Raw genomic sequence first — 25,776 nt, 5'->3', positions numbered from 1 at the left:
AGTAAAATAAACAACAATGCCTACTAGATTAGATGCAACAATAGTATCTCATCAGCCAGTTCATCATTAGATATCAAAGGCCTTGGGACACACATTTAAGACCAAAAGGGAGCTACTACTGAAGACAACAGAACAAACTAATTTGACCCCCACAAGACAATGGCTTTGTGCTGGATGTAGCATAATATATTAAAACATTCCTGTCAGACCTTTCAAAAGATGGACTAATAAGTATCTCAATCTTCCAAAAGCAAGATATCAAAAAATCACAAATGTTCATATACTATGTTAATAACCTTTAACCTAGAGGACATAGAAAGACTTACTTCTGTCAATGCATGTAACTGACCTTCATGAACACACACACCTAAAAATCTGCGGACAAATATATTCGGAAGAACATTATGTAACACTTCACTTTTTAAAATATATTCAATGCATTTGATGGGTGACCCGACCCCTGCTAGAAATTCAATTAAATTGTATTTTCATCTTAGCTTTTTTTTTTTTTCGAGATGCATATATTTAAGTGGTTGCCAATATTAAAAGTCAAGACACCAGTGAAAAAAAAATAATCTGAAATGTCTTACAGCCCAATAAGTATAGGAAAATCTGAAGGTGAGGGAAACACTACTAAGTAGAATTTGATATTTATAAATAATTTTCTTCTAGGTCTAGAAAATACACTACCAGTATATAAATATAGTAAGAATATCTATCTGGACTGGTATACCTTAATATGTTAGGGTGAGATAGTTTATTCATGAGCTGAACTTCTCGTAATGCACTAGAGCGATTGGCAGAGTCTTTATTCACCTTCATCACCATTTCTTCATTAGTAACTTTGTGAGTAGCCTAAAATCATAGAGAAATTGTTCATAATGTAATACACACAAGCTGAAAATAACTATTGAAATAGTCATGATTTGTTGAAGTTTGATGCTAATTGAAATGATTTGTTGAAGTTTGATGCTAATTGAAATGAATTGTTGAAGTTTGATTCTAATTGAAATGAATTGTTGAAGTTTGATGCTAATTGAAATGATTTGTTGAAGTTTGATGCTAATTGAAATGAATTGTTGAAGTTTGATGTTAATTGAAATGAATTGTTGAAGTTTGATTCTAATTGAAATGAATTGTTGAAGTTTGATGCTAATTGAAATGAATTGTTGAAGTTTGATGCTAATTGAAATGATTTGTTGAAGTTTGATGCTAATTGAAATGAATTGTTGAAGTTTGATGCTAATTGAAATGATTTGTTGAAGTTTGATGCTAATTGAAATGAATTGTTGAAGTTTGATGCTAATTGAAATGATTTGTTGAAGTTTGATGCTAATTGAAATGACGTTGAAGTTAGAACTTTTTTTTTTCCTCTAGAGTGTTTGCTTGTTTAATGAGGGGTATGTATAACACACTTCCTGGTAAAGGTCAACTTAAAGTTGTAAACAAAAGTAATGGTTGTGGGTATATTCTTATGAAATTTAGAGGCCAATTAATATGAAAATAGATTGGCTGAATAAAGTCAGTGTAGAGCATAAATAAAACTATCATTTGATGTGAGTTTATAAAACCCAAAACAAAAGAGGAAACTTTAAATGCTACAAGAATTTAATCTTAAATCACATTTGAACCCAGCCAGAAAAAGATGCTTTCTATGCAAGACTTTAAAACAAACAAAATAAGGCAAAATATAAATCAAAGTATAATCAAAGTTTTAAAACAGAAAGCGAGCTTATAAAAAAAAAGTAAGAAAACTAGATGATAATTAAGGGAGTTTGTGTTCCTAAAAAAACAAAAAAGTCTGTGGCCCCTGTGGGACATTTAAATTTGCACATACTAGTACACAAAAAGTCACATAAAAATTATACTTCGCATTGATCATTAACACCAAATGTCTTTTAAATCTTGTTTTACACATTTACACAATGTCTACTTAGTTTAAAATACTAGTGAGCATCCTTTTGGAAGAACATTGCATCTATGAAAAAAAATTTGACATTGACAAAAAAATTAATTAAATTCATCTGAAGACAGCAACAATAAGTAAATATATGTTATGAAATAGTTTAAAATAGTTTAATCATTTTTCCTATGACTGCATCCCTTTAAGCACACTGGACAGTACTATATATACTTTGGCTCAAACTGTGTGGATATTCATTTAGAAAACCAAAAGCAGGTGTTGTAATTATTTTGAATAGGGCACAGGACATGGTGAAATCAGATTTTTTTATTGCATTTTTTGTTTTTTAGATCTAAATATCACAGATAACAAGAATAATTGGGGCTTTTCCCTTTACCCTAAAACAGAATATGCATACCCAATTCTTACTTTAAACAGCTACCAATAGCTCAAGCTTATAACCATTTTAAAAAATATATAAGTGTGTATAGCATTAGAAAGATACAACTATTTAGTCCTATAATTTAGGCTTAATGACACTAAAGTGACTATTCCAATGACAAACTTCTTTATTATTCCACTATAAATAGCCTAAGAAATATGAAAAGTGTGCAATTCAGAATGTTGATAGAAGTGACAAAGATATTCAGAGTGATTTGGTTTTTGTATTGGTCAAATTAGAAGTAAGAAACAAATGGTGAGAACTATGTTCATTTGAAGTATTGTTCTTATTTTGACACTTCAAAACAATTGTTTACAAATATTCTCAACATGTTTACTCAGTAAAGGCTAACAAGAGAGGATGTTTAAGTCTAGTGTCATGTGACAAACCAAGTACCACTTGACAATAAGTATCACTGCATACTCAACTCAAAAGTGTCAACAGTGATAAGTGCACTGACATTCCAAAAACCTTAAACAATTTCCATATGTTGCAACTTACAATGATAATATTTTTATTCGAAATACTAGAAAATATGTTATAGAGCAATTAAAGTACTTTTATCTAAGTGACAGTTTAACTATATTAGGATAATTCTTTTTTTTTAATCTGATTTTGCCCATCACAAAAACAAATTGATTAAAGTAAACAACAAACACACAGATATTAAAATGTTATTCTTTTTAATTATAGAATTTGTGTTTCTTTTTGTAATTAAAAAAATGTTTAAAAAAAGAAAAACAACTTAACAAATAATTAAATATCTTTGGAATTTAAGAATATGTGTGTGTGACTAATTTCCTTGTAAAATTTCTTTTTTAATTTTTAAATGTTAATAATATTTAATCTATTTTTAAGCATAATTTTTTTTTCAAATAGTTTAACTTTTACAGTTACAAAAATATGTAATAAAACAAAAAACAATTTTTAATATTACAGTTAAATTATATTTTAAAATACTACCGGTATGTAACAAATTTTTTTTTTACAACATGGGACACTTATTTGAACAAAAAACAATTCCTACCTTGTAAACATTAGCAAAAAATCCATCTCCTAGCTCTTCCAATATGAAATCATCTATTCTAGTAAGTGCTGAAACTGCATGTTTCAACGCTTGGCAAGATGATGTTGGTTGGGGAGTGGGAGATGGAGACCTGTGCCCTTCATAGGCATCAGTGAAACTTCCTAGATTGTTTTGAAAGAAAAAAGAAACAATAAAATTTAAACAAGAAATACATAAAGAAATACATTTTTTTTTAAAAAGACAATATAACCAAAACAAAAAAAAACAAAACAACTAAAGCTTTAGCTATTACAATAAATAGCACAAAATAAAAAAGCTAAATGTTTTTACCTTCATTTCTGGATTGGCCATTATTTGTCCCAAAGTGTGAGACATTGATTGTTTTACTTCGACGTAGATGTCTCAGAACTGGTTTGGCCACCTGACCTGTATCCACTTTATTATCTGACATTCTGATATATTTTTTTAAAGTAATTTTCATTTTGCATGGTCACCATGATGTTTCTACTACTGGTGACTCAAGGTAAAAAGATGAAACTCTTCTTCCAAGGATGTCAAACTAAAATGTAAATGTAGATCACTTTCATTGATTTGAGCAATATAAATTGTAAAAGATAATATATTATTAAAACACTTAACAATTCTTGGCAACAATTATGACCATAAAGGAGACCTATGTCATTTGTAGTTTGATTAATATCAAATGATTAGTATCAAATCCTACTACTGTAAAGTTAAATTAGATCTACAATGTCAACTACAAAATATTCAAGTCATTTTAACTATAGAGCTGATTGAAATTATATTATATATTATATGTTTAAAGTATTTTTTACTTTTGTCCTTGTCCTTGATGGCTACCTGGACAAATGGTTTGCGCGCTGGATTGTCATTAGGATTTATCGATGGTCCCGGGATCAAACCCTGCCTGCTCCCATCCCCTGTCGTCCTGCGGGAGGTTTGGACTAGGAGTAAATAATCTTCAACTCTGAAGGAACATCTGAAACACGTAAAACAAACATTCTTTCAAAACACTCATCTACTTTTGGCATCTTAACCCAAAGGCCTAAAACAACTACTTCCTTAAGAGAACTACAACCTTAAGCTTAAGAAAGACAAATAAAAAGCCAGGAGTTTGATTAATGAAGTAGCAAATGATTTTCACCAAACAATCATCATGACAAGAAGCCGTTTTTAGGTGGTAAATTTATTAAAAAGTGCTTGTCAGATATTAAATATTAGGTAAATACACAGTATGCAAAGAATGGCTATAGAAGCAATATAAAAAAATCAACTGCTGTAACATACGAATATACTCTATTGATCGCCAGGTACTAGGTCAAAATTAGGGTAGGCTACAAATTACAAATGGTTTGACCAATAGCATAGTGATGTGTAGACTAAAAGGAGAGAGAGTGATGTCTGATAAAAAAAAACATTGCTATGACATGATTCACAAACAGAGAGATACAGCGCATGGAAAGAATTATAAGAAATTGTTGTAATTAAGCTGGTGGAAAAGGAAAACAATCTATAGATATATTTAATAATATCATATATATATAATATAATATATGTACTAAATATAGATCTAGTAACATAATGATCATAATGTATGTCATTAAGGCTGATTAAGGCTTTTTAAAGGGGAATAGTTATAAATAATATATTTATATATTTTTTTTTATAACAATTATAGAATAATTGATAATGTTTACAATCAATTTAAATAAATAGATCCAGATCTATCAAACTATCATAGATGGATGAAATCTACTCAGTCTACTGACCTAGTCTACTCTAAACTCTAAATCTAAGACTAGAGTACTCACTACTAGAGTACTAGAATCAAAGTCATTCTAAGTAGTAGACACTATTATGACTATGACTATTATAGGCTAGCGATGCCAATAGTCTAGAGTAGAGTCTAGATATAATAGTACTACTACTACTACTAAGTCTACTACTAGTACTAGATCTAATAATAGAATAATAATAATAAGGCTTGTCTTCGAGTCCGAAGATTAGTGAGGAATACAGTATTTTCCGTGGCTGCGCAGCCCCAGCTGTGACCTACATATTTTGCCATATCCAAGGCAAGATTAGAATTAGATTATTAGATCTATAGTAGATTCTTATATAAGGCACACCATATTCGGGAACTAGGTCAAATTTTTATTTTATTTTTTTAATTGGTGACGAATTAACTTACAAAAAAACTGAAAGCAGATTCTTATTCTGCAACTAAAGGACTATAAAAATAGCTGTGTTTCTTTGAATTACCACTCATAGTCAAGATTTTATTTTAAAATAAATTAGGTCACTTCATGCTCCTATAATAAACGCAGTTTTTGTGCTTTCTCCTTTAGTGCATATGTATTTATAGTATATTGCCTCTCTCTCTCTCTCTCTCTCTCTCTCTCTCTATATATATATATATATATATATATATATATATATATTATATTGTTTATAGTTTACTTATTTATATATGCCTACCTATATAATCTATGTGTAGAAACAGACAGAAATAAATCTATATAAATTATAGATCTATAATTTAATTATTATAATTTCATAAACATGATATTTTCAACTAGGCTACATGTATTCTCTCTCTTTCTTTTAATTCCCATCCAAGGACCCTCTTCTTTTCATCTTTTCATAATTTGGATACAATGTTCGATTTGTTACACCTTAACATCCCCTCCCTCCCATAGATGCTTACAATTCTTTTCATGGCTCTCTCCCCCTTCCCCCCACTGCCTGTTTGATAGGTTGTGACACTACACGCTTAGTGTATACTTCTCCTCACCGCCAGCGCTCGCCTGGCGTGATCACCTGCAGTGGGCATGGTCTCTGGCTTCAAATTAGCAGCCCGCACTTTTTCTTTCATTCATAAATTATATATTCTAGATATCTCGATCTAGGTCACGTTTATTCATTGAAAAAATCATAGATTTATTAATCCCAATAATATTTCTTATTACGATTTTGCCTTGTGCACTATAGGAGAATGTGTTAAATTCATTATTATTCGTTGAAACACCTCCTTTTTTAATTTTATTTCTAACAGTATGAATGTGATTGGAATGTCTTTCTAAAGATGTTTGAAAGCTTATTTTGATATATCCATCAGCCTATGATCAAACAGGCTAATAATATAGCCTTCATCCCTTATATGGGTATGAATTGCCGGGGGAGGTTAAAACAATAGCTTTACATACATGGTTATCGAGAATCTAAAAAACTGCCATCTGCTTTGGAAAAGCAGAACAAAAATACAGGAACTTATCTAAAATTGGACATGCGCTGTCCTGAAACGTCATTTTTAGCTCCAAACATAAAAAAGTGACGCGTTTCTTAAAGGAGAGTTCGATGAGCTGTTCCTTATATAAGAAGCTACTAGATCTATATATATATATTTAAGTTAAAAAAGTATTTAGAATCTATATCTAATAATTAATAGATCTCTATATTATATTAATAGTAGTCTTGTCCTTGTCTCTACTCAAGATTTATAGATAGACTGACTAGATCTAGTCTAAGTCTAGTAGATGATTAGTTCAAACAATAAAAGGTAAATTAGTGACTTTTATACTATACTATTTATAATTTATAGTAACTAAGTAGTAGTAGTAGATGATCATGATGATTAATATAATATATATATATAATAATATTGATAGATTCTATAGATCTAGATTATTCTAGATCTAATTCTATCTAAAGACTAAAGAAGAGTAGCTCAGCCAGGCTCAGGTTGACAGTGACACTGACAACAGTAGTCGAGTAGATCTAGAGTCTAGAGTTTCTAGACTCTAGACCTAGACTCTATCTTACTAAACTAATTAATTATTTTTTTAAATCTTAGTCTTTAGTCTTTAACTTTAGTACTATTACTCACTGAGTATTAGTATCTATGTCTACTAGTCTAGATTTAGATTCTAGATCTATGATCTAGGTCTAGATCTATATATGTTCTATTAGCTAACTAAATTATTTCTAAATTTAATTTTAAATCATAAATTGATAAATAAATCTAATCACTTTTGATGAAACACTTTTTTTTTAGTTGCGACAGTTATTATAAATCAAGATCTCATCTAGATCTATAAATAATCCAATCCAAACTAGAATAGAATAGATCTGGACTCTACATACAATGTTTATGCATTGTTGGAAAATTGTTTACAAAACTTGATTTTTATCTTCTCTGAGCATAACTTGACCTAGGTTTACGATGCATATTTTTAACTTTCCTAAAATAAAACATACGAATTGCATAAATTACTAGCCCATTCAAAAGCAACGAAACAATAACCAATTATTTCGGTCATTCAACTTGCGATATGAGATATGAAATTTAAGGTATCTTACAGTTCCTCCAGCCCTGCACACAAACAATGAATTAGAATTTGAATGATTCTAGCTCCAACCTCTAACAATGATTGAATGAGTTGAATGTAGAGGTCTAGACTCTTGGCCTTGGAGTTGGCTTTTGACTCTTAAATTACTACTTAAGACTAAGACAAGATTAAGATCTACTGTCCTAAAGTGCCTAAACTACTTAAGACTTAAGTTAAAGAATAAAGTGTCTACACAGTACGAGTACACTACTAAACTAAGTAACTAGACTCTAGACTATAGTATAATAATATATAGATCTAGTTACTAGACCTCTACTCTAGGACTAGATCATCTAGTTAAATCTAATAGTCATGCATGTTAATCAATGACTTAATTAGACTTAAATTTAAACTCTTTGGTTTTCCTGGCTGAGTGGCTGATTTAGGCAACCTATTCCATTCTCTAATCCTAGGCCTACGGAAGAAGGAGCACTTGTACACATTTGTTCTAGCATATCACATGGAATAAGAAGTGAAAATGTGCCTCTATCCTTCTTTCTTTCTGAGTATTTTATTAGGTTTGGTTTTTCTATTTGTATTTTATTTTCCTTTTATTTTCTATTTGTAAGTTAAATGGTTTAGTGTTAATTTTATGTAATATAATATATTAATTATTATAGTTACTTTACTTTTTATTCTTCTCTCCTGAAGTGTTTTTAAATTTAGTGATTTTATTAAGGCCACTATGACTAATGGTGTTACTCAAATCAAATTAGATCAAGATCTAGATTATCTATTCTTAACACTTTTTTAAAGTCTTATCAGGTTATAGGACTAATAAGATCTGCAGATCCTGTCTATTGTAGACTGTTCACAAAGTGACAAATCAACACAACAAGGCAAGGGGTAACAAGGTCACAAGCTTCAAGCTATTACTATGAAAGAGTTAATTTTAAAATGGAAACAATACAAGTACAGATTTGTACCATGGTTAATTGTTAATTTTAAAAATAGGTAAGTTCATAATTAATCTCGAATCTAGTATCTCTATAGCTTTTTCTCCCCCCTCCAAAAAAAAAAAAAGAAATGGTTAGACTCTATATCAGTAATCCATATTTTGCTTATTAAATAAAAATAATAATTTAAAGATACAATTCTGACTAGTAGCTGCCTGGTCGTTGGTTTGTGCACTAGACTGTCCTTTGGATTTATCAATGGTCCTGGGTTCAAACCCTGCCCGCTCCCATCTCCCGTCGTCCTGTGGGAGGTTTTGACTAGGAAGTAAATTATCTTCAACTCTGAGGAACATCAGAAATTTGAAAAACATTTTAGAAACATTTTTTTTTAGCCAAACCCAAGCCTAGTATTAAGGTGGTACAGTGGCTGAGTGGTATAAAGTGCTTGGAAAAATGAAAACTGATCAAATGTGGACAAGTCATCAGAGATCTTTCACTAGCTCTAGATTCTAGACTAGATCTAGGAAATATATTATGATCCAAAGTAATACAAATGATTCTTTCACTATACTTATTCATAATTTCACCAAACCTTATAACTAACACATTTCAAAACACATAAAATGATTGCCTTGAGCCCATTATCCCATATCACTACCATCTGGAACATCAGACTAAAGTAAAATAGAACTTTTTAAGCCTTTACTCTTTATAAAGATCTTTCTCACTAAAAACACATTGAAAGAAGGAAAGTGTGGATTTTAGCAAGATACAATTTTAACATTTTGTGTGTGTGTGCTTTGCAGATACCTGAAGAATGCATTTCTGCCTCTCAGGAAAATTTCTTCAATTGAAATATAAATATTCTAGCACCCTTCTTTTTTTGGACTACTTGATTAGACGTTAACTTTGACAATTTAGTCAACTCTGCCACTAGTTTGTTCAACTCTTCTGCTTGTTATTCGCTATGATTTTATGAAGTGATTTATAAAAGGAAATACTGTACGTATGTGAAGTAGAGATCAGACCTTAGGAATATATATATAAATAATATATATATGACTGATTGACTGTTTGTAAAAAGTTTTTTTTTTTTGGAAAATGCTTTACATCTTTCGAATGTTCCTTCAGATTTTGAAGATAATTACATCCTAGTCTAAACCTCTTGAAGGATGACGTGTGGTAGCAGCTGACAAGTTTTTGAACTCAGGACCTTTGAGACCACCAAACGACAGTCTAGAGCACATACCACATGACCAGGCAGCCATTTTTATAGAATGCTAGAATCTTAAGTTAGAATCTCTATACAGGTTAGAAATTATTTGGAATTTCATTTGAGTCAGTCATTTTTTTTTCTTTCATAATTGACATTTTTATCAAAATCAGCACTGGTGGAAATTTACAAATTTGGACTGTAGCCAAACTATTCAGTTTTTTTTTTTTATTATTTTTTACTAAATGATGTGGTCAGAATTGATGTCTAGCACATGTTACATAAATTATAGTTTGTATATAGCACTACTGTCATGCTTATAGCATGCTCAGAGTGCTATGGTCCAATCTCGTTTGTGGACCTGTCAGGGGAGGGAGAAGGTTTTCCGTGCTGCGTTCAGGCTCTCAGTAAACACAACTCTGCTTGAGTCAGGCGTCGAACCTCAAGCCCCCTTCATATGTAGCCAAGCCAAGTTCAAGCCTACTTAGCCTCTCAACCACGCTTCCCATGTTGAAGGGAGTTAGTTCAATGTTTTGTTATTTAAGTCAGTAACTTTAAAAAAAAAATATTCAGTACATTTTTTTTCTCTATAGGAGCATTCAGTCAAATACAGAACTAGATTCCAGTTTTGTAGCTACTGAAAAACTTCAAGCAGATCTCTATACATTTTTATGTGGACTTCACAAACATTTTGAAAAGTTACAGGTAAAATCTGTTGACAAATGGCACACGCCTTTACAGATTACAAAGTCTCATACTATTACAAAGCTATAAAATTAAGTTTAATTATAAACATAGTTAATATATGGGCTAGGCTCATAGATGTGATAGATATTTAATTTGGTAAATGTTAAATCTTAAAAGTTACCTTAGAAGGTTTAGATTATATGAAAAAAAAAGCCTCACACATTAAATTTGTTTTTAAATTTTGTGATGAAGACCAAATGTTCTTTATTTATTTATATACATATGGCCTCCTTCAGTCCCCACTATGAATATCTCATGAAAATGACATGAATGTGTGGGCATATGCTATTGTCGGAATGATCTCGCCCACACAGCAGTTCTCCATGCAGCTGATGAATTCAAAGAAATGGCAAGTGCTGATACAGTTTGGGACCATGAGGCATTTCAGGCTCTGCCAGGCCATTCAATGACTTATACCTTTATACAAGAAAAATATTTAAAAAAATACTTTAAAAAAAAACAAAGCTTATGTTAAGGGTACTTGTATCAATTAGTTTTGATCAGTCATGTAATTGAATTTGTAATAGATCTAGACTAACAATAAAAAAGCATTTATAAAAATATTTTTAAAAAGGAGGAACGACCTGATTTCGAACTCATGTTTCAAATCTTCTCAAGCCAACACATTAACCACTAGTAGAGAGCCTATGAACATGGAAGATTGTATCATTATCTATTGTTTCTATAGTCTCGACCTATTTTCATGTGCTCAATAAGACTCAGACGAGGATGTATAATTCAGCTTATATCACCACTTCCATCAAGTACAAATTCTTTCCCTTATTTGAGATACCAAACAAAATAATTAATTTCCTATAATTAATTAACTAATGTTTAATTTTTGTTATTGATTCTTGTGGTATCAGGTTAAAGATATAATTGTGCAAAATTTCAGCTTGATCTGAGATTGGGTGTGGGATAAAGATTTTTCTGTCCTTTAGCAACTTTAAATAAAGGATTTTACAGATGATGTTACATTTACTTGCACTGTTATTTTTTTATTTGAAAAAATGTTTGCATTTAGGAATACCAAATAAAGATGTTCTAATATTGGTCTTCACCTTCACATATCTCTATCTGTTGGACCATTAGGCACCACACATGACCTGTTGGACCATTGGGGCAGCACACATGACCTGTTGGACCATTAGGCACCACACATGACCTGTTGGACCATAAGGCACCACACATGACCTGTTGGACCATTAGGCACCACACATGACCTGTTGGACCATTAGGCACCACACATGACCTGTTGGACCATTAGGCACCACACATGACCTGTTGGACCATTAGGCACCACACATGACCTGTTGGACCATTAGGCACCACACATGACCTGTTGGACCATTAGGCACCACACATGACCTGTTGGACCATTAGGCACCACACATGACCTGTTGGACCATTAGGCACCACACATGACCTGTTGGACCATTAGGCACCACACATGACCTTGTTGGACCATTGTGGCAGCACACATGACCTGTTGGACCATAAGGCACCACACATGACCTGTTGGACCATTAGGCACCACACATGACCTGTTGGACCATAAGGCACCACACATGACCTTGTTGGACCATTAGGCACCACACATGACCTGTTGGACCATAAGGCACCACACATGACCTGTTGGACCATTAGGCACCACACATGACCTGTTGGACCATTAGGCACCACACATAACCTGTTGAACCATTAGGCACCACACATGACCTGTTGGACCATTAGGCACCACACATGACCTGTTGGACCATTAGGCACCACACATGACCTGTTGGACCATTAGGCACCACACATGACCTGTTGGACCATTAGGCACCACACATGACCTGTTGGACCATTAGGCACCACACATGACCTGTTGGACCATTAGGCACCACACATGACCTGTTGGACCATTAGGCACCACACATAACCTGTTGGACCATTGGGGCACCACACATGACCTGTTGAACCATTAGGCACCACACATGACCTGTTGGACCATTAGGCACCACACATGACCTTGTTGGACCATTGGGGCAGCACACATGACCTGTTGGACCATAAGGCACCACACATGACCTGTTGGACCATTAGGGCACCACACATGACCTGTTGGACCATAAGGCACCACACATGACCTTGTTGGACCATTAGGCACCACACATGACCTGTTGGACCATAAGGCACCACACATGACCTGTTGGACCATTAGGCACCACACATGACCTGTTGGACCATTAGGCACCACACATAACCTGTTGAACCATTAGGCACCACACATGACCTGTTGGACCATTGGGGCACCACACATGACCTGTTGGACCATTGGGGCACCACACATGACCTGTTGGACCTTAAGGCACCACACATAACCTATTGGACCATTGGGGCACCACACATGACCTGTTGGACCATTAGGCACCACACATGACCTGTTGGACCATTAGGCACCACACATGACCTGTTGGACCATTAGGGCACCACACATGACCTGTTGGACCATTAGGCACCACACATGACCTATTGGACCATTAGGCACCACACATGACCTGTTGGACCATAAGGCACCACACATGACCTATTGGACCATTAGGTACCACACATGACTTGTTGGACCATTAGGCACCACACATAACCTATTGGACCATTGGGGCACAACACATGACCTGTTAGACCATTGGGACACCACACATGACCTATTGGACCATTAGGCACCACACATGACCTTTTGGACCATTAGGGCACCACACATGACCTATTGGACCATTAGGCACCACACATGATCTGTAGATCCTCTCTCAGTTCCTCTGTCATTTTTTCTTAATTAGAATATCTTTCAATGACAGTTGTAGTTATTGTTTTGTTTACAGTGGTCAGCAGGTCATAGTGTGGCCTAATTGCCATTGTGATCCTATTTTGAATTGTTTCATTTGTGGTAGGTCTATGTTGGTGATACCTAGAATCCTTCTATAGCATCATGATTCCATGGCAAGGCTCCTACTCTTTAATTCTTCAGTTAGCATCCAAGATTCTCAAATATACAAGAATGTTGTAATGACCAAGGAGCATATCAGTTTGATTTGAATACCAAGGGCTATGCCTTTGTCTTTTCAGATTGTGCTTCTGTGGACTAAGCAATTCTGCCCAGTAGTTAAGGTTTGGTTCCTTTGTCTGAAACGATAGCTCCAAGGTATTTGGAACATCTAACACTTGACAGTTTTTTGCCTCTAATACTAATGTCCCTTTTTCTGCATTGAAATGCATGCCATATGCACTTAACCAAATCAGCAAGCTCTTCCTTTGTTTCTACCAGACCATCTATGTCATCCACAAAGCGCAAGTTAGTCATTTTCTTCCTCCAATGATTACAGTACTTTCATTATTATTTGGCTGCTATCAATACTTGGCACTTTTGGGGGTAAATGACATTCACTGTATGTCATTCTTTTTGTAATATTCCATCATATTGTGTAATGCATACAATTAAAGTTATATTTTGGTAAAGGTTTAGGCTTTCAATTTTGAATATTCTGGCATTCCTGTGGTGACATCCTAACAGCACAGTATAAACTATTGACAGATAGATCTTGAAAGGAAAATTTGACATTTGTAAAAGAATGCATCATGTTTTTCATATTCTTTATGGAAGCAAGTGTTAAGGATAAAAACAAGTTTTATAACTGTTAGGAAAAAATGAGATTAACATTGAAAAATAAGTGGAAACACAATTTTAATTGAAGCTTTGTGTCATTTAGAGATGTTTAGTTGATTTGCACAACTTGTTAGTTTGCTATGCAGGATGGCAGGGGAGGATAGTGTGCAGGGTTGATACTCAGGACCACCAGTTGACAGTCTGAAGTGCATACCACTTGACCAGGACAAGATAGACATATCTTGACTTTCTGTAAGTTTAGTTTGCCTATTACAGGCTAATAGTAGTAATAATCTTTATTACCAATTAGTCTTTTGCATCAATCAATTAAACCCTTGCTCTTTATTTCTCTCTCTCAAATATTTTCAGCCCAAAACAGAAGAACACAAACATATTGCTGGACTTGATTTTATGAAAGAGTTTTCTGGTTTTACTGTTGAGCGATCAGCTAGCATTGTACCCAATTGTGGTCAGGGAGTTAAAGTTACATCTGGTACAGTTCAACCAGGATGTATAACAAGCCTATATCCTGGTAAAAGTAACCCTCCATTCAGTTTGTCTTGTATTCACAAATTTTTTACAATAAAATAAAAGAAGAGATTTAAATAGAAGGATTGCTGCTCATTCTGTTAGACAATATATTGACACACTATAAATAAACCTATAGAAACCAAGCTGAAGTTTCACAAAAGTTTCAAAATAGGGAGAAGACATTATAAAAACAAGAACAATATGTAAAGCAGCAACAGTATTCATAAAAATTCCTTTGAAAGGTATCAGAATTGGAAAAAAAAATAGGCTAGATGATAATGTAGAAAAACTAAATATTGACACAAAATATTTTCTTTTTTTAAAATAGGTTTGATATATGAACCTTATGAGCACATCTTCTTTCAAAGTCTTGGAAATCAGTTTATATTGAGATGTGCAGATGGTTTATTGATTGATGGCAATGACAAAGGGCTGTCCAAATCCTTGTATAAGTAAGAAAAGTTTGATTTTATTTATTCAGACTTAATAATTCTTAGATGTAAATAACTAAACAATAATTATCAATTAGCAGTTTCATTGTTGACAGACTTATTTACGATTACCCAATATTTTGTTATTACCTATTGATTATTGATAGATTTATATATCAGTGGAGGTGTTTTGACAGAGGTGAAGTGAAACAGATGACCTTTACATCATCTGCCCCATAGATCACAAGGTCTGAAATGGGAAACTTATATATATATATTAATACCTAATACATTGTGGTTTGTAATACACACTTGGTCATCTTTACAAATAATCATCTGATGTATGGTTCAATGTAAATGCTAAAATATAAAACTTTCTGTAATATAAAATCTCAATTTGCAAAGAATTCCTTCAATGACAACCAGTGGCATAGCAAGATCCAGTTTCAAGAATATGATGGTGGGACTTGTTCCCTAGATTGCGTATGACAAAAACAAATCTAGCCATGATGTATGCATCATTACATTTTGAAATAGGTATTCCTATGTAGATAGGAACAGGCTGTAAGTTTTCATCATGCTCTGGTTATAATTCAAAAAACAGAAATGGAAAAGTGGTTTGAGTGCTGGGACAAGTCCCAAAAAGCCAGTGGAGTCTGGGAGCGCATGAGGCGCCCTGATCGCACTTCCCCGTGGTGGAGGCTGTCCAGGCCTGAGCAAGCTATTATATCACAGTGCAGGTCAGGCCATTGTCCTGTTGGCTCATATTTCTCACGGCTATGGCCAAATTTCGATTCACAGTGCCCCCGCGTGGAGAGGAAGAGGAAACCGTGCCTCATATTGTGTTTGACTGCCCCAGACTTGCTGATCTCCGTCTCGACAGGTCTGGGAAACCAAAAATTCTCGACCTGTATGGCGACATTTATGCACTATGCAAGACAGCAGGGTTTCTGTCCAGGGCTTTTGCAAGAGAGGATTTGAGCCTCTCAAGCCTTCACTCAAATGGAGTTTGATGATGATGATGATGCTGATGTAGATAGGTCTAATACATTCTGGTAAAAATGCTGTTACAACATCTTATAGTAAGGCCTAAGAGTGTCACCACATTAAAAGCTAATATGAGTTCTTAAAATTTGTTTTAAAATTTCATTGTAAATGTTCTTACTACATACATTTTATATTGCAGTAACATTTATATGTGAGAACTGTTGTATACTGACAAAATATAACTCTTTGTGTCCAGCAATAGTTAATCTGTTGAGATAAAAAAAATAATTTTAATATTGGATAGCTTATCAGTAAACTAAAAAAACAAGTATCTATTACTAAATATATTTGTTTTTTAGATAGCTAAATGAGAAGAACACCAAAGGAATCCAGCCTGCTTTATATTTTAGAACTTCTTTATGTAATTTTGTATCAGTTGCAACTTTGAAGATGACCTATTTGCTGAACGCAATGCGCCTGGTAAAGTCAGAAATAACATGCATGCATCGACAATATTCTAAAAATACCTACACAACTTTTTTAACACCACTGACTGCATTTTTAAGTTGTTGTTTTCGATGTTAATATACTGTGCATATTGGTTGAAGTAATGCCTGAATGTCATTGTTCTGTCCACGTATGATAAAGGGGACATCATAGATAATTCATTACTAGGTGTATTTTTTTAACCAAGTCTGCAGACTTCTTGTACTCTAAGATATGTAATCTCAGAAATGACTCTTTGCTATTTATTTGTGTATTCTGCCAATGGAGATCACGAAACAATATCAGAAACTGGTATTATCTAATTCACATTTCTTTAATGTCTTTAATGCTTTCAAAAAATTAAAGGGAAAAGTTGAATTGTTTCTTCTTCTGATTTCTTTTTTTGTCATTTTTTTTGGCAACAACTACATTGCCCAATAAATCTTTGACATTTTTGGGGCAAAGTGGAATGTAGAATTTAAACTTCTCTGAATTGTTTGTTTGTGGCATATTGGCTAAATGAAGAATGCTTGTCTGAATCCTAAATTTGCCAATGTTGTGGCAATGAGACACCCTGATTCGATCAAAGAGAGATGCCACCAGATAATCTAGATCTAGACTTCTGACTAGATTATAAAACAGATGTGTAACACACATAACCTTATATATCATACACACTGTCCATGCTATTTTGTCATTATTGATTTTGTTGGCCAACCTTTTTTATAAATTTTTTTTTTTATTTTGCTTCTTCAGAACTTGATAGTGGATTGATGGTGAAGGCATGTACTTTTTTTAATGGCATTTGATCCTTCTTACTTTAAACAGTATCAGATAGTTTTATAATTGTTCTGTTCTAATATGTTTATCTAACAGATCCTGCAGAGGTCGTGACAGCTTTTGGCCATTGCCTGCTTGTGATGATAGTTGGCTTAATCTCCACAATGCATGTCCTTTGAATGTAGGACAATATGTCAACAATCATAATAAACGTAAGGGAATCTTTCACAACTTTCATGGAATATATACGTTGTTAAAACTGTGAGCTCATTTAATTAACATTTTTAATCTAGATGTAGCAGGAATTATGAAAGTTCATAGTAGCTTAATAGAGACTAAGCTTGCATATCTAAGGTCCTTTGTTTGACATCTGATGATAATAAAGATTATTGGTATTTTATTGGCTCAAATATATGGTATTATAAAAGACAAGAATAGTTCAAGAAAATGGTGAAGGTTCTTGGAAGTTTGATATAATTTTGAGTGTGCTATAGATAGTTTTACTTTAATTTTTAGATAATAGGACACAATATGTAGGCTTGAAAACATATTTATTTAGATATTTGAAGACAACTTTTGTTTTAAATTTGATTAGACCAAATGGTACATTCATGTTGTCTAAATTTCAGAATACCCTGCTAATGTTGCCTACCAAGAACTAGACATCAGTACAGACTTTCCTGCACATTTGAGACAGTACTTACCAAACAACTATTACTCTTCTGTCATTCATTCACCAAATGGAACAAATAGGTACAGCATCCTTGTTTATACTTACAATAGCTTTACTAGTCTGTCCACAGGGTTTTAAAGAAAAAATAAGTATGGAAAATGTTCATTGCTAAGGGAAGAACACTGGCTCTCAAAAGAAAAACATTATAAAATAAATCATTAAAAGTAGTCATCAACAGCCAATTTAGTGTTGGATGCTGTTGTATTCAGAGAGCTTTTGAACCTTTATACTGATACTATCATGAGGGAATTTCATAATGGCACATCTATAAATGTGCTATGCATTTAAAAAAAAAACATAAAATTATTTTTAGCCTTTTTGCAGAACATTTATCTTTCAATCTAGCAAGTTATGTTTTATTGCCACCAGAGTTCTCTTCTCTTTCTAACTCTAATTCTGTTAATAAAAAAATGTTTTCTGAATGTTACAAACACAGACCTATATAGATCTATATTATTTCTAGACTGGACATGGAGATCTTTTAACACTACAAAAAAATGTCTGAAAAACTTTTAAAAAAGATGAAACAAAGCGTTGTTTTGTAAAGTAATTACAAGTAGTAAAGTTTTTTTTTCAACCCTGACCTATGCAACATATAATTTAACGTTTAGCTCTAGATCTAATAATTGAACATTGAAAATAAGAGCACTCTCATCTCATTATTATTATTTTGCAATTTTTAGATACATAATCTAAAAAGATCTAAGTAATCAATTTATTTAAATGTACATAAGATGACTAATATGAATAGACATGAATTATTTCAATCTAGGATTTTCGATACATTACTTAATGGAAACTAACAGGAAATGGCTTTATTTCATGAATTTGTGTGAATATATAGTTCTGTGATTAATACATAGTAAATTATATATATATATATATATATATATATAAGTCTGTGTGTTGATCTATCGCGGATAAGACTTTGTTTCCGTTTTCCAGTCTAGATATAATATATATAGGTCTCTGATTACAAATCTTACAAATCAAACTCTAAACAAAGAGCTGGTTTCTGTGATCTACTTCATTTTGAATGTGCCCTAACACAATTTCATGATTCATTCAAGAAGAAACTATGAACTTATTTATTTTGTAGCAATGTTTACTGTTATTTGAGTATTTATGTAAATCTAAATAAATGACTTTACAATATATATTATTCTTAGGTTTAATTTTTTTACTTTATCCCACAGGTCATTGAGAGTTGTAGCTCTAGTTTCACTTCAAACGATCCATTGTAATGAAGAGATGTTTTCCTCATATTTCACAGTGGTTAGATAATATTAGCAGGATGGAAACTTGTACACCAGGAAGACATACAGGTCAAAACATGAACTTTTTTTTCCCAGCTGTGTCATATTTCTTCTTGCCAAAAAGTCAGCACAAATTATTTGGACTCAAACATATTGGACTTTCTATCTAAAAGATATCTGGCTTCAGTAACTGTCACAAGGAGCAGATTAAGAGCAGATGAAACATTAAAACACTTTTACAAATATATTGATGAAATGTACATTTAAATAATGGGATTGTCTTCAGCTGAATGTTAAGCTGTCACAATTATTTGTTTTTGAGTTCTTATCTTCTTATCTTATATAATACAGACGTTACTTCAAAAAAGAAGATGATTACGTCCTACGCGTCATGCATTTAGTCATGCATATTAACCAATGACTTAAATTCTGCCAAGTCACTGGTTTTCCTGGCTAGCTCAGGCAACCCATTCCATGCTCTAATAGCACTAGGGAAGAAGGAGTATTTGTACAAATTGGTCCTAGCATATGGGACGAGGAATGTGCCTTTATCTTTGTGTCTTTCAGAGTATTTTATTAAATTTTGTTTTTGTATTTGAAGATTATGGTTCAGTGTTTTATGTATTATTGCTACTTTACTTTTGAGCCTTCTGTCCTGAAGGCTTTCTAAATTTAGTGATTTTAATAAAGGTGTTACTCTAGTCAAATGTGAATATTCGTTTGTTATGAATCGCACTGCTCTATTTTGTGTCTGTTCTAGTTTCTTAATGTTTTCTTGAGTTGAGGGGTCCCAAACAGAGGATGCATATTCTATTATTGGCCTAACCAAGGTTAAATAACATTTTAGTTTTATGTTCTTATTTGATTTATAGAAATTTCTTTTAATAAATCCTAATGCTTTGTTTGATTTTTTTGTAGTTTCATCAATATGTGGATTCCATGACAGTTTTTCATTTATTATAACACCTAGGTATTTTGCGTTTTTAGTCTGTGTTACTGGTTTGCCATGAATAAGATAAGTGGAATTAATTTGTTTTAGTTTTTTTGTTACTCTTAACAACTGACATTTTTCTGGGTGGAAAGACATGCTCCAATTTGATTCCCATTTCTGTAATTCATCTAATTCTCTTTGTAAAATATCTGTGTCTTGTGTTGTTTTTATTGTTCTATATATTATGCAATCGTCTGCAAATAATCTGACTTTTGTTCCTGAAGTAGTAATGCAATTTGGTAAATCATTTATGTAAATTAAAAATAGTAGTGGACCCAAGACTGTTCCTTGAGGTACACCTGAGTTTACTGTTATCGGTGTTGATTTAGAGCCATTTATTATTACAGTTTGTTCTCTCCCTATCAGAAAGTCTTTAATCCACTGATGCAGTGGACCATTAATGCCGAAATATTTTAATTTTTTAAGCAAACTATGGTGGTGAACTTTGTCAAAAGCCTTAGAAAAATCTAGTAAGATAGCATCTATTTGTTCGCTATTATCTAAACCTTTTGAAAAATCATCAATTAGTCCTATTAGTTGTGTTTCACATGATCTATATTTCCTAAAGCCATGTTGGTATGGTTTGGCCTCAAGGGTCTTGAGTATAAAGTCCAATGGAAATAGTTCAAGTGGATGGTTGTGATATTGGTCTTAAATATGTTGTTGTTTTTTTTATCAAGTAACTGGACTTATATATAAATATATATTTCTGTAGATGCTCCTTGTTTCATGTTTCATTCAGTTCATGGTTGTAGCCCCGGGGGGGGGGGGGGTATATTGGGGTTCAAATTTCCACAGAAATATAATATTGTTGAATAATGTTTTCAATAAAATGCATTGAAACACTATCTGTTAAGAAATTTTATCTGGTCAGGAAAACATAACTTGGATCAGACTAAAGAGTTAAAAGAGAGTAGGTGTCCATCTGTACTGAGTAGTAGTAACTATGGCATGAAGTGGTTCATTGTGCTGGGCCAGTGACTGATAGGGGTGTCCAGGGCCCATTAAAAGATATTTATATATTTATTTTAAAGAGATGCACAGGCTTTGAGTGTCATAATATTATTACATGTAAGAAGTTGCAACTATCTTTTTCATTTGATTTTGGATTGCTCTAATGTAGTACTATACATATCAGTAAAGCTGACCACATTGTGTGTAATGAAGGAACTAAATGAGATTTCTTCAAAACTGCAATGTTATTATATTAACTCTTCCAATACTCCAAATTGTTTACATATAGAGAAAACTTTAAAGCTTAATTTGATTAGATGTTGGAAAAAGAATTAATAAAATAAACGAGGAATAATATTGAGCCTTTATGTGTAAAAAAAAAGTAAAGTTTCCCTTTCAGACCTTGCGATCTATGGGGTAGATGATGTTAAGGTCATCTCTTTCTATGGCCAAAGGTTAAGGAACTGTGTCAAGTGGTCAGCACAATGACCAACAGCCTTTACTTTCTCCAACTAAAGTCAGGTACCCATTTGAGTTGGGTGGACTCTGGGACACCCTTAAAATCATGAAATTTGAAATCCCAGTCTTCACTAAGATTCGAACCCAGGACTCCAGGTTCAGAAGCCAAGTGCTTAACCACTCAGCCACAACGCCTTGAGACTTTATGTTCTTGTCAAAAAAAAATAATTATATAAACAGTCTCACAAAACAAAATAAAAAAACTCATCATCTTTTTAGTCAACTCATAAATGAAAAACTGTCATGGAATCCCCATATTGATGAAACTATCAAAAAATCAAAGCATTAGGGTTTATTAAAAGAAATTTCTATAAATCAAACTAAAATGTTATTTAATCTTGGTTAGGCCAATAATAGAATATGTATCCTCCGTTTTGGACTCCTCAACTCAAGAAAACATTAAGAAACTGGAACAGACACAAAATAGAGCAGTGAATTTCATAACAAACGAATATTCACATTGGACTAGAGTAACACCTTTAGTAAAATCACTAAATTTAGAAAGCCTTCAGGACAGAAGACTCAAAAGTAAAGTAGCAATTATACATAAAACACTGAACCATAATCTTCAAATACAAAAACAAAATTTAATAAAATACTCTGAAAGACACAAAGATAAAGGCACATTCCTCGTCCCATATGCTAGGACAAATTTGTACAAATACTCCTTCTTCCCTAGTGCTATTAGAGCATTAAATGGGTTGCCTGAGCTAGCCAGGAAAACCAGTGACTTGGCAGTATTTAAGTCATTGGTTAATATACATGACTAAATGCATGACACATAGGACGTAATCATCTTCTTTTTTGAAGTAATGTCTGTATATATATAAGATAAGAAGATAAGATAATTCAACTTATATCACCACATCAGTCAAGTAAAATTTCTTTCCTTGTACAATACCAAACAAAATAGTTAAATTACAAATAATTAATTAACTAATTGTTTTTTTTTTTTTTGTTTTTTTTTTTATTGTGCAAAGTTTCAACTTGATCCAGAATGGGAAGTGGGAGAAATAATGTGTTCAAACTTTTTACCACACAGACAGAGTGAGTTAATGATATAAGCTTTGTAATAAAGATACCAAATAGCAATGTGAAAACTTATAAGTGCATAATGAAATCAAGTGTCATTGTTTGACTTTTTTAAGAACTGGAAATATAAAGGCTAAAGTAGTCTAAAAGAACTGGAGGGTTTTGTATGTACTCAACTCACACAACATTATCAGAAGTTTTTCTTATTTTGAAATGTCATTTCATGTTTTTACTTTTATGCTAACTTCTCTCCTAATCAGTGGTTTCTTATCCAGTGAAGCTTATTTATTGACAATTATTTCAGCATTTCTTTAGATATGTATAACATTAGGCTACAACTATTAACGCATACAAAATGAGACAACATGAAAGCCTTATATATGTCATAAGTTTAGTTTCTATGTCCCTTGTACAGTAATAACTACAGCTGTTTATTGTATATTTACTTTATACAGACATAGAACGACTATAGTTCATCTTATCATTATGTTTCTCACGTAAATGTAGAGTTCTATATTGGAGAGAGATTCCAGACATATATATATATTTATATATATATATTTATATATATATATATATATATATATACATATATATATATATATATATTGGTGTCACATATTTTTGTTATTTCGAGAGCTATACAATTCAGTTAAAAAGACAGTATCAGATTAATAATTAAGCATTCATTATAATGATTTCATGAAGAATGTAAGAGATACAATAAACGTAAATTTGTCCCCCAAAAATCAACACTCTTATTACGTTGTCTCACTAAGTTAACACTTTGATGAAATGTAAAAGTCTCACTAACACTTTGATGAAAGGTAAAAGTCTCACTAACACTTTGATGAAATGTAAAAGTCTCACTAACACTTTGATGAAAGGTAAAGTTAGTCTCACTAACACTTTGATGAAAGGTAAAGTTAGTCTCACTAACACTTTGATGAAATGTAAAGTTAGTCTCACTAACACTATGATGAAATGTAAAGTTAGTCTCACTAACAGTTTGATTAAATGTAAAGTTAGTCCACTAACACTTTGATGAAATGTAACGTTAGTCTCACTAACAGTTTGATGAAATGTAAAGTTAGTCTCACTAACACTTTGATGAAAGGTAACGTTAGTCTCACTAACACTTTGATGAAATGTAAAGTTAGTCTCACTAATACTTTGATGAAATGTAAAGTTAGTCTCACTAACACTTTGATGAAATGTAAAGTTTCTCTCTCTTGAAGGTTGATTTTAAGAACTAACACAAAATACAAAGGTTGCCATAAACCTGTTATAAAAAATGCCAAGACAGTCTTGAATGATAGTAGCATTAAAGAAGTTGACATTCATTTATCTTTCTATTGCACTACTGGTCACTTTGTTCAGCATTGATCGCGTTATTATCCTGCATAAACTTCAGGGAATACTTGCCACTTTTGTAGATCTCTTCAAGTTTGCTCTTACGTTTGTCATTGAGCATATATTGTAAAACCACACCAAGAATCTGGAACAGAACAGTGATTGGTGTTAATTTATAGAAAGGAGTCACTGGTTCTTTTATTTGCTAGAAGAGTTTTTTTAAAACTAGATCCAATTGCATTAGCTTAACTAAAGTATACGTTATAAGTCTGTAATGTTTTGGCTTTATGGTTGTGTTGTATGCGCTTTGTTGGACTGTCATTTGGTGATCTTAAAGTTCCCGGATTTGAACCCTGTCAGCTGGCTTCCCTTGTCATCCTGAGGATGGTTTGGACTATGATATAATTATCTTCAAATCTGAAGGAACATCCAAAACATGTCAAACATTTTTTAGGTGTGATTTGGATTCATGAAATTATTTTTCTTAGATTTAAGAATAAAAGTGCTGTGAATTTCTATTCCTCATTTATTTTATGTTTACTGAATTTGAAGTCAAGTGACTTTGAATGAAGCTAATTATAGTGTGACAAGTGAAAACATATTCTATTCAATTTGTTCAAAAACAAGTCAACTTGACAACTCCAGCAACTCAACTCGAGCCAGGAAATTGACTGATGAAATGCCTAGTCCAGATTCCTTTTCTTTATACAGCCTGCTTCATGCTGCAGTTTAGGCCACGGAAAAGTACCGTGTTGTTCTTCTCAGTTGTTTTTATAAAGAGTTAGTTCCCTTGAGCTAGTAGGATCTGTCTAATGTACATTTAAGTGGGACATTATTAGGGTACGTTTTCAAGAAGGGTTGATACCATCTCCAGTCTTTACATCATGTCCCAAAGTAACCCAGCCCCACCCCACCCAATGTTTTGTGATAAAATAAATTTCACCTTACGTTTACTGCATCCAAAGTCCTTGTAGTTTTTCTTGAGTATGGAAGAGAGACGAATGATGGGCTTTCCCGTAGTCATGTCCAACACGCACCCACCCTCCTGGAGGAAATTGGCTGCTGCCATCTGAAGCTGCTCATCTATGCACTTAACAAGGGAATTACACAAATAGGGTTCAATTTTTTATTGTTGGAAAAATGTATTTAAAAAAACACACACTAAAACGATATGATTATACCAAATTCTTCTGCATTTTTTATAATATGATTATACCACATTGTTTTGTATTTGTTATGATATGATTTATACCACATTGTTCTGTATTAGTTATGATTTGATTATACCACATTGCTCTGTATTTGTCATTATGTGATTAGACCACATTGTTTTGTATTTGTTATGATATGATTATACCACATTGTTTTGTATTAGTTATGGTATGATTATCTCACATTCTTCTGTATTTGTCATGGGATTTTTAATACATTATCATAACCGTG

At 32.8% G+C, this 25,776-nt stretch overlaps 3 protein-coding genes across 17 annotated transcripts in view; 1 reads left to right on the top strand and 2 right to left on the bottom strand.

Moving 5' to 3' along the window:
• LOC106069764 (serine/threonine-protein kinase 24-like) overlaps nucleotides 1–8,244 on the bottom strand; it is a 16,144-nt gene extending 7,900 nt beyond the window's left edge. Inside the window, exons 1-6 of one of the 7 annotated variants that reach the window (XM_056028332.1) lie at nucleotides 7,753–7,871; nucleotides 4,209–4,372; nucleotides 3,703–3,931; nucleotides 3,373–3,533; nucleotides 734–855; nucleotides 327–375 (exon numbers count right to left, since the gene is read on the bottom strand). In XM_056028332.1, coding sequence (XP_055884307.1) covers nucleotides 327–375; nucleotides 734–855; nucleotides 3,373–3,533; nucleotides 3,703–3,853 — 483 coding nt within the window. In that variant the 5' untranslated portion in view covers nucleotides 3,854–3,931; nucleotides 4,209–4,372; nucleotides 7,753–7,871. Of the gene's footprint in view, nucleotides 1–326; nucleotides 376–733; nucleotides 856–3,372; nucleotides 3,534–3,702; nucleotides 3,932–4,208; nucleotides 4,373–7,422; nucleotides 7,646–7,752; nucleotides 7,892–8,134 lie in introns of those variants that run through there. The other 6 variants (XM_056028331.1, XM_056028334.1, XM_056028336.1 and 3 more) reach the window with 6 other exon arrangements.
• Nucleotides 7,686–25,776, top strand: LOC106069762 (SET domain-containing protein 9-like). Of its 7 annotated transcripts, none has more exons than XM_013229492.2 (8): nucleotides 7,686–7,743; nucleotides 8,538–8,735; nucleotides 10,484–10,595; nucleotides 14,650–14,812; nucleotides 15,140–15,263; nucleotides 17,592–17,707; nucleotides 18,125–18,248; nucleotides 19,425–25,776. In XM_013229492.2, the coding sequence occupies exons 2-8, from the start codon at nucleotides 8,659–8,661 to the stop codon at nucleotides 19,510–19,512; spliced, it is 804 nt and encodes a 267-aa protein (XP_013084946.2). In that variant the 5' UTR covers nucleotides 7,686–7,743; nucleotides 8,538–8,658; the 3' UTR covers nucleotides 19,513–25,776. The 7 variants fall into 7 exon arrangements, with proteins under 7 accessions (XP_013084946.2, XP_013084952.2, XP_013084947.2 ...); XM_013229498.2 differs by having other exon boundaries at nucleotides 7,721–7,743; nucleotides 8,588–8,735; XM_013229493.2 differs by lacking the exon at nucleotides 7,686–7,743 and adding an exon at nucleotides 7,866–8,000.
• Nucleotides 23,178–25,776, bottom strand: part of LOC106080341 (uncharacterized) — a 35,717-nt gene continuing 33,118 nt past the window's right edge. For 2 of the 3 annotated variants that reach the window (XM_056028337.1, XM_056028339.1), the window contains 2 exons: nucleotides 25,277–25,423; nucleotides 23,178–24,478 (listed from right to left, as the gene is read on the bottom strand). In XM_056028337.1, the coding sequence (XP_055884312.1) occupies nucleotides 24,341–24,478; nucleotides 25,277–25,423 (285 nt within the window). In that variant the 3' untranslated portion in view covers nucleotides 23,178–24,340. The remainder of the gene's footprint in view (nucleotides 24,479–25,276; nucleotides 25,424–25,776) is intronic. The other variant, XM_056028338.1, reaches the window with a different exon arrangement.

Source organism: Biomphalaria glabrata, chromosome 5 (assembly GCF_947242115.1).
Source record: "Biomphalaria glabrata chromosome 5, xgBioGlab47.1, whole genome shotgun sequence".
Classification (NCBI taxonomy): Eukaryota; Metazoa; Mollusca; class Gastropoda; family Planorbidae; genus Biomphalaria; species Biomphalaria glabrata.
The sequence above is the reverse complement of the archived record's forward strand: the minus strand, read 5'-3'. Positions and strand labels throughout refer to the sequence as shown.